The sequence below is a fragment of the Ornithodoros turicata genome, chromosome 8, assembly GCF_037126465.1.
Source record: "Ornithodoros turicata isolate Travis chromosome 8, ASM3712646v1, whole genome shotgun sequence".
Taxonomy (NCBI): domain Eukaryota; kingdom Metazoa; phylum Arthropoda; class Arachnida; order Ixodida; family Argasidae; genus Ornithodoros; species Ornithodoros turicata.
The window spans coordinates 1,703,517-1,717,838 of record NC_088208.1 but is presented as its reverse complement, the minus strand read 5'-3'; the positions used below and the strand labels follow the sequence as shown (position 1 = coordinate 1,717,838).

At 45.9% G+C, this 14,322-nt stretch overlaps 1 protein-coding gene across 2 annotated transcripts in view; it reads right to left on the bottom strand.

The window, feature by feature from the left end:
• Window positions 1-14,322, bottom strand: part of LOC135366384 (calcium-activated chloride channel regulator 1-like) — a 94,323-nt gene that overhangs the window by 17,561 nt on the left and 62,440 nt on the right. For both annotated transcript variants that reach the window (XM_064599066.1, XM_064599065.1), the window contains exons 6-10: window positions 9,173-9,285; window positions 6,437-6,551; window positions 4,734-4,958; window positions 1,945-2,247; window positions 895-1,107 (exon numbers count right to left, since the gene is read on the bottom strand). In XM_064599066.1, coding sequence (XP_064455136.1) covers window positions 895-1,107; window positions 1,945-2,247; window positions 4,734-4,958; window positions 6,437-6,551; window positions 9,173-9,285 — 969 coding nt within the window. The remainder of the gene's footprint in view (window positions 1-894; window positions 1,108-1,944; window positions 2,248-4,733; window positions 4,959-6,436; window positions 6,552-9,172; window positions 9,286-14,322) is intronic.

Sequence of the window (14,322 nt, the reverse complement as noted above, 5' to 3'; positions counted from 1 at the left end):
CGTGTCAAGCACAATACGTGGGTCAAACGAAAACAACTTTTCCGGTCAGATTGAGCAACCACCGGTCGGACGTGAACAAAAAAGCGAACAATTTTAAAGAGCCTTGTGACTCAATTAGAGACTTCTCCCTTTTTATTCTTGAATCAAACTTTTGTTGAGATAGAGGCCGGTAACAACGCGAATCTTACCTCATTTATAAATTCCAATCAATCATTAACGAAGGTCCCGGTGTACCTTGAACAGCAAGGAATCTGGTCGTCTAGATGGGACATACTTTCCTTCTCCTTCTTTGCTTTTTTTTTTTTTTTTGCTTTTCAGGTATACAGCCTAAGCGCAGCTCACCCTGAGCTGGCTCTCCCAGAAGAATGACATCGCAACCCGGACCTAACCGTTGGAATGCTCCAGAATTTGATTCACACGTGACCGGCACGTTGCGTACTTGCACCGATTGTGACGTCACTTACCGAACCCATTTAGGCACTGTGCAACCCCTGCATCCCATTATCCCATTTCTCTTGGCGAAGACAGATTTCTCTTCGACACGATCTTCCTTTTCCCTTTATCTTATCCTTCTCGCAGTTATGCAAGTCTACCGTTACTTTTGAGTATCAGAGACACGTTAATTCTGATTCTTCATAATTCAGTATATCACTATATGTAGACTGCTTTCCCTGAACCCAAAGAATATCCTGCAGGTATTGGAATACAGCCCAAATATTACAATATTTTTTTTACATTTTTTTTAGCCGTAGCTTTCTCTTTAGGTGTTGATGTAGCGCTATTCGAATGTATTCGATTCTTTATTATACGAAGAAATACATATGCTGTTCGTTTTCGATTCGAAAAAACAACATTTCACTATTCGCACAGCTCCAATATGAAAGTAGTCCTTACCGTAGTTGGCGACGGAACATGAATGATGACCCGTGTGTCCGTAAGCTCTCGTGTACCCGCAGTGAAGATCTCTCCTCGGGGATCCAGGAGGGTAATATTGAGGCTGTTGGGTGATGAACTCACAATGGTAACCAGGGTGTCATCACCAACACTATCATCTATAGTGAACTCGATACTTTCTGCACTCGTCGTATTCAGAGACAATTCAGCAATCTGAAAAAAAAAAAGATATATATATACAGTGTGTCCCAGCTAACCGCAAACATATTTTAAAAATATATGACACTTGTTCCAAGATGAAATCAATTGCAATATAGCATATGCTGAAAGGCATTGCTTTGGAGGGCATTAGCAAAGTCGAAAGGCAATGTCTTAATTAATCTGATCATTACAAAAGCTACGAAGTTGTGCCAATGCGAACATCTGTTCCTTTTGGGTCACCTGATATCGTAGCCGTTTTCAGAACAAAAATCCATTCGATAGATCGCCCGCAAAAAATTCGTGAAAGAACGCCATTTTTTCTTTATTTTGTTCATTGCGCATCTTCGCAGACGCGTATTTCCTTCATCCCCAACTTGAGAGGGTGAAGGAGCGGAGTGTAGCCTCATGCGTCGAAGATGAGCTTTAACTTGCGGAAACAAAGAAAAAACAAATGTATCGTGTGACTCTATCGGAACTGGCCTTATTTTGGGTTGTATTTTCTGTTTCCTTTTAATCTTTCACCAGGATGCGAGAGGCGATAGTGTACCCTTTCTCTCCCTCACATTGGGGGTGAAGGAAAGATGCATCTTCTAAGAAGCGTAATCAACAAAATAACGTAATAAAGCATTGGACAGCTGTTTCGGCCACTCGCTCAAACGTCGCCCACGTACGCATTGCTGATAAAGGCCCAATAAGGCTGAAACAGGTGTCCAGTGCTGGATGCTGATGTGGCGACGTTTGGGACTTATAAACACACACACATATATATATAGAGAGAGGGGGGAAAGCCATTAAAGAAATAAGTAAATGTGTTTGAAATTGAACACATGTGTTTGTTGAAACACATACCGTGATTCTCGTGACACATCCTTCAAAATCCCCAGTAACTGCATTTTGAAGAGCAGAGTCCAGAGCGTGAGCGGCGCCTGTGGAGCCTTCGTCATTAAACGTGTACGTCCGTCCCCCTGTCGCATCTGCTACGGCTTCTATCTTCTTTTCCGCATCCTTTCCGAATGCCAAGGCAGATACCTTCACTTTTTCATTAACGAGGTCCGGCAACACGTCTCGCATATATGGGTGTTCGTTTTCTTCGCCATCTGTCATCAGGACTATAGTGCCACCTTCTGCGGAATTCAATCCATATTTAAGAGCCTGAAAAAAAGGTTCATTTGTCACCTAGATAACCACGGATCATAAATACATCTTTATTTGAGACATGTAGATACAGAATACTTTGTACTTAAAGACAGTATTTAAATACTCTAACTACGACAATAAATACGACGAGGAAGATGTCTGCAGAAATAACGATCACCACAACAGCAAACGAAAAATACCGTTTATTTGTTATATCATCATGGGCATTTTAATATTAAAAGTCGCAGACATCTGTTCGGCATCATTTACTGTTGAGGCCAAATTTATCCAATCTATAAGATCTTGCTAGGACCCATATTTGAATATGCTCAAGATCACAACTTGCATGCCAGCCGAATGAAGGTTATTGGAAACAGGGTTACTGTATAAGGAGTCATTTTCGCGTGGAACTAATTTTCGCGAAATTTGCGAGCGCTATTTCCTTCGCGAATATTCGACACCATGATACGTGAACGCGCTATGTAAGAAACTATAGACACTTAGGTTTCACCGTATTGCTTATAAATTGTTCTTTTCCTCGGGGAGTCCAGCCTTCCCGAATCCCACAGTTCCGTGTAGGTGTCGCTCGTCCAGCATAACGTCTATGGGTTTTAGCACGCAGCCTCGCGGGTCGGCCTTTGTACAAGTCGAAACATCACTATCGAGTGCCAATCTGATATAAAAATGAAGGCATAGTTGGCAATTCGGCAGTGACCAGTCGGGTAAGAGTCCCGCCGCCTTCTAAATCAACAGCAAAGACAGATTACACACTTAACTTCCTACAGCTTGGATGTGGAGGACACGCCGTCTAATATATATGCCACAGCAAGCCCAGCTGAGGCAAATTTTGATGTAACCACAGGAGGATTGGTTGTCACAACATCAGGTCGTGCAGTGCGTCAACTTGTAATACTTGACGCATAAGAAGTGTTTCACGTTGTCCCGCAGCAGTATTGTAGCTGTGTGCAGGATAACACCGTTAGTGCTGGTTACTCTGCAGGTCCAAGCGGCATCTGGGTTGCTTTGCAAGTGGAAGCAGCGCGTACCCGCAATACTCACGGTTGGTTGCTGTGAGACATTCAATCGGCACGATTACTCTCAGTTATTGTGCACCGACGTGGAACCGACTTGGTTATACTGTCTGTTAAATTCAAGCTGCGTGGCTATCATGGATTGCTCTGCAGTTGGGACATTCAAGCAGCACGGTTTCCGAGGGGTACCGTAGGGCAGGGCAGGGCTGTCTATTCTGCAGGTGGGATTTAAGGGAGAGGATGAAGAATCCACACCTTGAAACCCGTGACATATGGAGACCGTACTGAGCAAAAAACTGGTGGCGCAGCGCCTTTGGAGAAAGTGCGTGATATCCGTCGGTTAGCCGTTTACTCTCTTTTTTCTCCCTTCTTCTTGTTTTTGCCGCGCTGGAACTGTTGCATCGCTGCTGTGCAAGCAAATGATATTCATTGGAGATGTTCCATGTTCCAGTTCTGATTTCTATGCTTGGAATACCATCGAGGGCATCACATTCGGGCAGTGCATAAGGTATGCACAATATTAACGGATATATTCTATTTCGTTTGTACTCTCTTGGACTCGCAAAAATGATCAATGACCAGATTGGTGACAGAAAAACGATGGTGGACACTATGAACGCCCGGCTATATTTCAAGATAATGATTGATACTGCTCCCGGTAATCTTGTTGAGCAACATCGCAGTCAGAATGCAAGCTGAACGTTGTATAGTATTTCACAACCGTCGAGCCGGAGGTAAAAAGCCATATCAATGGTGTGGTCTACACCGTTCTCAATCTAATTTATTCTGAGGTAATCTCTTTAGCATTCTGACCATATTAGAAAGTGAGACAATGTGTTGTGTTGATTTTTATGGATTCTGTGGCATGCGCGCCGTAACGTGTCACAAGGAATAGTCAAAAACGTCAATGAGAAAAATATTTACTAGCAATCTAGGATTTTGTGAAGCATCGAATAGCCATCCACGCGGGTATTTATTTGGACTCTTTGTTGAGGCCCCTGAAAGAATACACATTGTTCGCACTTTGAAAATTACCCCTTCTGGCTACGGCCACGCAAACTACGGTTCCACAACTCCGGCGTGGTATATCACGGCCCAATTCCACGGAGCACGTTTATATCTCCCCAGTACAGCCCGTAATTAAAACCGCTCGGCCGTGCAAAATATGACCCGTGCTGCATATTTTGTGCACATACTTTTCTACAAGGTCAACAATGTTTGTGTGATTTCCACGCCTTATGTTTCCATTAACAGAATGCGTGCAATATTCTGACAGGATGCGGAACGAGAGTACATTTTCACTATAACATGCGCTATATAAGTTGTTCTAATCGATCAATCAATCAAATCAAGCTGTTATGAATAACGGTGTTAGTTTGTTCTGGTACGCAGACGACTAGATTACGCCTTGCTGCTAGCCACTGCTCGAAGGTACAACCAAAGAAAGGTGATCTAGTGAAGCTGGGTTACCTGCAGTCCAAGTGAGAGACCCGCGCCGATACCTGTACCACCACCAGCTCGCAGACTCTGTATCACGTTAATGAATTCTCCCTGGCTTCTGGAGTCTAGTTTGGTGACACCCTTGAGGAGCTGCGCTTGACCGCTGAAGGTGACGATGGCGACGTCGAATCCTGGCGGGAAGGTATATCGCAGAAGAAACGTAGCAGCATCCTTGAGTGCTTTTATCCTTTCACCCTGAGTTTGTAACACAACTCAATCAATGATAAAGTCCTTACTCTTTATCCTTTACAGAACGTCCGTAATAATGGGGTAAGAACAGCACAGCGATGTTATAATTCAGTTATACGGCAAGGCGGACATGTATTTTTGAAATAGATCAAGACTTATGTAAAATTCATTAAACAACTCGGGGATTTCGGGCGCAGATCAAACCAACTGAAGGCCATTCCATGTGTAACAAATCCTGAAACACGTACGCGTTACAATCTTGTGACTTGGGATTCCATCTAAATATTCTCCCGTTTCAACAGACTCTTCTTGCTACAATTCTTGGAATCTAAATCTGGGTCCGTACGGCGTTGTCAGCATCAGCCGGTTACGTTTTAATGAGTCGCCGGGATGGGACGTGATCGTCACCGTTGTCACAGAAGGGGTACCCGTTTGGAACACCCTGCTTTTGACTATTGTTTCCGTGGACCACCTTTCTTGTTAGGCTCTTCCTGCGGGTGTGCCCATCTAAATTCGTCTATCAGCTCAGGAGATAGCGGAATTACTGTTTGACGGACTTGTTTTGGACAAGGTGGACATAGGCGTACATCTTACACCTCAGGTCTTGGAACTTGCAGTCTCTTCGTCAAGACATTGTACTCATCCGTAAGAAAAATTTGCCTACGTAATCTTGAGCGCGTCGATAAATGAAAGAGAAGCGAGAGCAGATGAAGACAGCAGAAGGAAAGATGGCTGAAAGTCCGATTCAGCTCCTGTATAAAATAGAAGCAGGTGGACATTGATTTCACCACGAAGGTCCATCCTTTAAGGAAAATTGGGTTTAGCGCATCATTTTGGGCATGGATGTGTAATGAAAGATGACATTACATCACGTCAAATCATGGCATGGATCTCGCGCGCCATCTTCATATTGATTAAACGTTTTTGCAGTTCTTGCGAGCTGACTCTTTGCCGAATTTCGATACGTAAATGAGCCCCGGAGACCGCAACGCTCATTTCACGTGAGAGGACCACGTGATTTGGAACGATGGAGATGGTTGAGTTGCGTCTCCGCTGACGCATATGATCGAAGCTCGCCTCACGTACCAAAATTCATTTATGGTTATCTCACGTATGTCACGAGGTCTTTGGTGAATTTCTGAGAGACAGCATGGTTTTCAACGAGGTCTGTCTCGTCCAGAATGTCCTATTTAAGGTGTTGCATTTTATATAATTGATTATCGTATAGTGACGTACTCTCCTAGAGGAGATGTCCGCCTGGCTGTATAACTCACCCATGCAGCACACAACACTGAACCCAACATGGGACACGTTTCGCTGGAACTCTCACCATATTGGTTCATTGGATATAAATTACCGACAAAACCCAAGCTAGTCACTACGAACTAAAGCTTAACTACGAACTAAAACCCGAAAGTACAGAGGAGAATTTGTCTCATTGCAGCCACGTGAGAGGACGACGTCACAGCACTGTTATAGCTTACTTGCATACTTCCCGATACGTCCAGCACAAACACGTATCGCCCGGAGCACTGAGGGCCGTGTTGAATTTCTCTGAAAGTGACTCTTGTAGGTTTGGAGATGTCGCGAGCTTGCAGCCTACAAAATTTACATTGAGAATGGTATTAGTCGAACGAGAGGAAGCAAAAAAGAAAGGCAGCAACAGATGCATCATGATGCCAGTGAGTTAGGGACTTGATAAAAAGAAATCAGCGGCGACTTAGTGGTAAATGCCAGAGAAATGCGTTCATATTAAACGCCTTTTCCGGTCTGTGTTTGGTATCCATTTCCAGTCTAAACCAGACTTCCTGCTGTCCACTAAATTTCCAACTCTACTTCCGGTTCTCGTCTTCCCGTTGTCCGCGTCCGTTCTCTACTTGACTCGTAGTTGGGCACTTTGAAATAGTATATGTGAATCTTTAATTACTGACGGTAACCACGGAGCACCTCAAGTACTCTTTAAGTTCATTTAATTCCCTTTAATTATGTTTCCTTGCTTTCATTACCCCCGATTCCCTTTAACTGTCGTCAATTACCCTCAATCACATTTATTTACATCCGGTAACATTTTATTTAATTTCATCTTCCTCTGAATTACATATATGTTACATTCATCTACTTTAAAGTAAACTTTATTGCTTTTATTCCCTTTGATTACCTCTAATTACACTTCCTGTTAGTTATATTGAACGTCCATCTACACTGTCCCTCTTAGATGAAGAGAATTACAGCCTGATTCCTGGATTACAGCTACCCTTTGCAAGGTGCGCGGAGTCACTTCCTTGGTGTCATTCCGGACCTTTCCTGGTTGACTGAGGTCTCTGAGCTTCGGGGAAAAGGCACGCATCAATGAACTTAAGTTTTTGGCTGGATCTCAATGGGTCGACGTCCAACGCTGAATGATGCCTTGCATTGCCGAGTCAAAGGAGCGGTTAACGGAATCCGAGTCCTATGACGTGCGCTTCTCCACAGGCCCTAATGCCTCCAGCAGATAAGGCACAGCAAGAGCAACGCTGTGTTGTTGTGGCCGCCACCTTTGTTAGTATCGCGGCTCTCGTGCAGGAAACTCGTACCCGGCTGCAATGCCGGTCATGATGCGCCAGTACGATGACAGCGTTGTGCTCTTCACCTTTGCTTCCAGCAGTGCAATGGGATCCACCTGTGGTTCCCGATGTGTGTATCAAAGGCGCTGTTCTATCATAGCATCCAGCGTCTCCATGCTGTAATACTGACAATCACCTTCATTATGTCATCGGTTTCAACCATTTCTAGTGATTCTAAGGATTGTCTGCAGGCTGTTTCACTCAATCTCAGCTGCTATTCCCGCCTTCAAGCGGGTCTCAAGAAGAAACTCGAGGTTCCGTTTACACCAGACTGTATCTCGTCTGTTTCTTTTTACCATGACATTGACGATGCTATCTTCCTGTCTGTCAGGACGTGGTCCCGCAATGTGGCAACTCTGGGATTACAGGAAACACCAGAGCGCGCACCTATTGCTGTGTTCGTCTATTGGATTCAAGCATCTCGAAAGCCGATAGACTGGTCTCTTGGTGGGCGAAAATGCCCTGGTGAAGCTCTCGTAACATCATCGCCCTGGCAGACACTCCCATCCGAAAATTGGAAAAATCAACGCTGGAGGTGCTCGAGGGTTGACTCTTATTTTAATTCCTTGCATTCGATCACCACTATTAGAACACACATTTACAAGTGGATCATGTGTGTTTCTTGCTCAAAGTTAATTATCTTGCTGTCAACTGACGATCTTTATAATTATCCACCCGACCTGACGGCTACATACCTAGCCCGGCCCGAAGGATTCCAAGATTTTCGGCCGAAGCCCGATCTATGCGCTACTCCTCCCTGGCCCAGGGTGTAAAATGGGCTAACTGGTAGCACAATCTCGATGTAGGCCCGGGCTATATTGAGCCAAAATAATGATTTCTTGTTGTGCAACCGCTGCGTTCCTTCAGTGCCGCGGCAACAAAGGCATTCCTCTGGCGTCTGTACACATTTGCCGCAAGTGAACACGAACAAGAGACACCACATTTCCACTGCCATTTTCATTGCATATGTGACTAACTAAAGATGGTTTCCAACGCACTCAGGTGACTGCGATGGAGGCGTTCTCCGTCTCGTGTTGCCGGCGTGACCGCTCTTGTGTCCGACGGGACTCAGCTTTGCTAAGCTGGACATCGCACGCTCCCAAAACGGTTTTGCCGGGCACGCGGATCAAAAAGGCGAAAGCCGACACGAGACGACCCAGTGTTATTGCTGAGGGAGTACTCAGCCTTGCATTCGAATGCAATATTTGAAATCAAAGGGAAAAAAGCCATTCCAAAAGAAATAGTTCGGAACTGTTTCTAAACTTTCAAAAGTTTATAAGGTTACCCTGGGTTGAAATTCACTTTACAGTTGCTTTAAGAAAAGTCCATGTAATATAAGCCACCATAATATAATAAGCCGCATCTAATATATGCCAAACCATAGTATAAGCCACTACAAAATGCAAGCAGTACTTGCGGGTGACGCTCCCACAATTTATGGCAAGCGCATAACACTTTTTAGGGAATAATAATAATACGTGACGAGTAAACGATGTAATTCAAGAGAGCCGCAGAATTTGGAAAATGGCTACCCATGATCATACGGTGATAGCAAAGACATACTTGGCGAAACTGGCATGATTGGCGCATGAATTGCAAAGAGGAATCATTTCTCACCCTACAAAATCTTTGTTGCTACTGATCACTTCCCACGTTGACTTTCCTTGGCACTTTTCATTGTGCTTATTGGGGGCGATGGGGTTGTGACGGCTGTCACAAAACAGGGAAATCTGCGACACAAAACATAATGTAAATATTTTCACATACTAAGAAGTAGACTTTCAATTAGTGAGTCACTTGATGCGAAAAACTTGCTCGGGAAATTAGCAGCACATACTGCGCATTTTAATAATGTCACGAGCGTCAGAATGAAAAAGTTGCGAGCACGGGCAGCGATTTGGTGTGTGGTATATTCGCTGGAAGTGCCGGAGTCATGGACAGAGCGCTGGACAGAGCTCGTTCAGCGGAGCAATAATGACACCCTTTGGAGACGAAACATTTGCGCTTTTGATGAGAACAAGAATTATGATAACACTTGGCCTGTTTGTCAAGTACTAGTGTATTTAGTGCTAGCTGTTTTGTCGCCAATTTCTTTCCCACGAAAACCTTCCCACAGGCGTTACAGACCTCCGACTGCTTACGTCCGACACACTACTTGGTTGGGTTGGGGTAGGGTAGGGTAGGGTAGGGCACTCCGACAATTTTGGGGTATCACACTGTCTTGAATACATGTGCCCCTTGGTATGCAACGGTGTACAACAAGGATGGCAAGTATTTCGTGTGCGACTCCTGTACGCAAATACAAGCATGCTGGGTGTCGTGTCTTGCTCGGACCAGTTCCAGAACACTTTATTGATCACGATGGCACTCGTGCCTCTACACATGCGCCATAGTAGCGACACCACACTGGGCTTTGTTTCGCATATCTGATTAGTAGTCCCCTTGAGATGGTGCATATTTGTTTATGCATTCTAAAGGTGCAGATAGAGTCCGACGTAACTGTGCTGCGCATACGCGCGCTGCACAGTTGCGCTACGCCGGGGGAAATCACACCGCCTATAGCCTAGTGGCTAGCGCGGCCGGCGGCATTTAACGCGCTAGGACGTCGCCCGCGCAGAATAGAACATGTTCTATTTTTCGCCGACAGCGCACGCGCAGTCACATCAGCGCAGTCGCGCTGCTCAAGTCAGAGCGACGTTGCGCATGCGCAACGGTCGCAGGCCGCTGCTGACGCGCGTCTGACTATAAATGTATATTTCCCAGATCGTTTTCCTTCGCGCGTCTGACTTCGGCTGTCGCTGACTGCCCAAAGAACACACACGGTCCTCACGATGTCCTCACAGTGTCATCGTGTCCTCGTCCTTCGACGTATATCCACAGAACGTCCTGAGAATGAAACTCGCGGACTGTCCGTGGAGAATCATTCAGGTACGTCGTGTGCCTATCCCTGTAGGTAGCTAGAGGGACGAGAAATATTTCTTTTTCAGTTTACCTGTTCAGACTCCCTAGACACATTTGTTTTGTTTTGGGCCATATTTCTTTCTGATCGTCATATAAGAGGACGGCTGCGTATTATGTCATATATGCCATTTGATTTGCATCGAACACATTTCAGCGCGTTGTTAACGTTAACTTTTGTTTTGTGTCACTGCTCACTTTAGCTGAAAAGGTTCGTCCACAAAACCTGCCAAAGGTACTATACTGGTTTTACACTGCACCATGCAAGGCAATCAGTCGATTCGGCAAGCAAAACTGCCACCAAACTTTTGAAGCACTTGACAAGCAGTCAGTAGGATAAAGTTATCGAAGCCAATGAAGGAGTAGCTACAGTCGAAATAACTCACGTTTTGCGCAACACATAGGTTTCTTAATTGTCAAAACACGAATGTTTTAATTGGGTCGACTTCTTAGGAGGGGATATCACCTGCGGATCCACCACCATAGATTTTCTATGGAAAAAAACTTTAAGCTCTCGTTCGGTAAATAATGAACGGATTTTCATGAGTCCGGTCTTGTTCGATAGCGTTCGGAAGTGCGCATTGTTTCTCCTTCGAAAATTACTTGTTTTCTTAAGTTATTTTTTAAATACATTATACAAGTTGAACAAAATTGGATATTGGACCCTAAAGCTTTGAAACGCTCTAGTGAAAAAGAGACGAAGGACTTGACAGGACGGATACGGGACCAGAACCGACGATGACTCAAAACCAGCTAATGAACTCGTTATTGCTTCTTGCACTTTCTCTATGTTGAATAAGGTGTTCATTTGCTGCTTTTGAGTCATCGTTGAAGTTTCTTGTCCCCTGTCTCTCACGTCCAGTCCCCACGCTGCTCCTTGGACTCACGGAGTTGTTTCCGTTCAATCGTATACAGCAGCTCGCTTTCCTCCTCTACTTATGTTCATCGACTTTCCATCTTCAGCGACAACAGTGAAAAACTCCCCGTCAAAAAATTTTCTCGTGCGCTGCAGCCATTGCCCGGAGTTCCCAGTGAATGACTGAGTAGAATTACCGCTAACGGTTGCATCTTAAGTGTTCCTCAAGTGACGCAAGAAGGTCACGAATCACATTGTCTCCAAAATTAGTGTTGTCCTTTCTGTCCTCGCTTCCAAGACTGAAACAGCAGGCGTGATAATGCCCTCATTTGCACATTGTGCTGTTTTCTAGAAATCTCCGACAGAAATCTCCGAACACACGGGATGCCTCTAACCAAGATAACCTTCATCGCTGGAGGCTAACAATGTGGAACTCGAGAGAAGCCCACAAATGCGGGAGGATGAGATATGTGTATATAACTGTATTTTAAATATAAATACGCCTAAAAAGGTATTTAAATATAAGTATATGTACATTGTTCTTGTCTTATTTAAATGCGTATTTTAAATGCGTGCATTTATATTTGAAATGCAATATATTGAAATACCGCCCATCCCTGAGCCACCAAGGTACGTAGTCTCGGAGGGTGATTCGTATTTTTCGCCACTGGAATCGGTTCGCAACTGTGGCGAATATCACAACGTATAACAACGTAATGAAACACGTTGTTAACCAAGCCGGTCGAATTGTTCATGTGAGCTACGGCGACGCGTCAAGCAGTTCATGTTAGTTAGGCTCTGCACCTGCACCCCTCGTTAGAACGTTCCCGAGTGGGTCAGTGTAACCTGATATCCAAAGCAAAGTCTTCCAAGGGGTGCATGTGGTCACTGTTTCTGGTGCCTCTGCCTCTCCCTACTTTTTTCTAAAGAAAATAGTCGTCTCTTTTCACAACTTTACTTTGACTTTGGAGAGTGGGGAGGTTCAACGCCAGAGGGGATACTCTACCCCATTGCTGGTGGGAATGTGGAGAATAAAATAACGAGCCCCTTCACAATAACGATCGAAGTCCGATGGTGTCCAGAAATGTCAAAATAGCTTTGAGCGCAGAGCGTTGCTGGGCTGGATTGGGCCAGGGACCAAGCAATTTCGGTAGGGAGAACGGGCGAGAGTCCAGCTAACGAAGAGACTCGGAGAGTGCGGTTCGGGAAGGTTGGTAGTGGGGGCAATGAAGAAGAATATGATCCAGATCATCAAGAGCACCACAGTGGCAGTAGGTGGGAGAGTCAACTTGTCTCAAGCGGTAACGCCACTGAGCTGTAAAGGCCACATCGAGGCGCATTCGGTGGATTAATGCAGCATCTTGACGAGAGGTATGTTGAGGCATGCGGAAAGCGAGCGTTGGATCAACTCTGCTCAATATAGAGGGGGGGGGGGATGTCGGTTGTCCATTGGCGGGAAGCCAGGAGTGTCACGAGGCGTCGTAGAATGGAACGACGATCTCCTCTCAGCATAACAATACTGGTCCATTTCAGATACGAGAGTGCTGCTTCTGCGGCGCTGTCGGCCTGCTCGTTCCCCACTACGTCACAATGGGCTGGAACCCACTGGAGAACTAGTCTGTGGCCTGCTGCGTAGATAGCGTGGTAAGCCATTAACACATCTGTGACTAGGGGTGCGGAGGGTCCTCGTATGCCGGAATTTTCAATTGCTTGAAGTGCAGATTTGGAGTCTGTGAAGACTGCCCATTCCCGCGGTGTAAAATCAGCGATGTGCTGTGGAAAGAAAAGGATCGCATAGAGTTCCGCAGCTGTGGAGGAGGTTGGATGTGAAAGGCGTCGTGCCTGTACTACGCCTTCGGATGGTATGACGAATGTTGAGGCGGACTTGTTGTTTCGGGATGCGCCATTGGTATATGTTGCCGTAAACGTAGAAAACTTCTCGTCGACCAGAGCCTGAAAATGGGCTTGAAGGACTTGAGGGGGGACCTGATCTCTTCTTTCCAGAAGGATTGGGAGGCGCAGAAAAGTCGGCGGCACCGGCAGAGACCGGGGGGCTACCGGCGGTATAATGTCCTTAGCTATGAAGCCAGTGAGAGTCTGGCGTGTCCTCTGCGCTACTCGATTGAAGTCGCTTTCAGGGCGGTATCGAATTTGGCCTGAGGAGCGGGTGACGGGGAATGCGAGCACGCAAACGCCATTCACCATTTCAGCCATTCTTGGAACTCAGAGGCATCGACGAAGGCTTCGAGCAAACAGGGACCGAAGGGTATTTAATGATGTTGTTCATATCCTGCGCAGAATCGGAAGGCTGTAAAGCACAGTCGCCCTCACCAACGACGCGTGAACCGCGAGCAGGGAACGCTGATCACAGCCCCATTCTGAGCTAGAAAGATGTTGAATTGCGGGGAGTCATCTCTGCACTTTAGTTTCAAGCTGTTTAATGTGCCGAGCCCAGCGCAAGTCCGAGTCGATTACCACCCCAAGGAAGCAGTGGAAGCGTACCGGCTCAAGCTTCTTTGCACCAAGCCAAAGAGGGAAATTGGCCATAGCTTTACGCGTGAAAGGGAGCTCGACACACTTTTCGGGTGAAAGGTCCACCCCAAGGTGCGTGAGGTACGTATTGACATGATTTAAAGCGAGCTGCAGGCGGCGCTGTATTGCTGGGCGTGATTTTCCTACTGTCCAAAGGGCGACGTCATCTGCATACACGCAAAACGACACTTTGCGAGGAATTACTGATTGTAGGCCGGCCATCACCACTCTAAAGAGTGTCGGGCTGAGAATATTTCCTTGGGGGACTCCTTGACGAACAGGATGCTGAGGGCTTTGGCCTTGGGACGTACGGACAGCGACAGTTCGGTCCGTAAGGAAGTCTTGGAGCCAGATGAAGAGCCGACCGGATACCCCAAACGAGCGCTAGGCGTGCAGCACACAAATGTCGCGCTTGATGTCG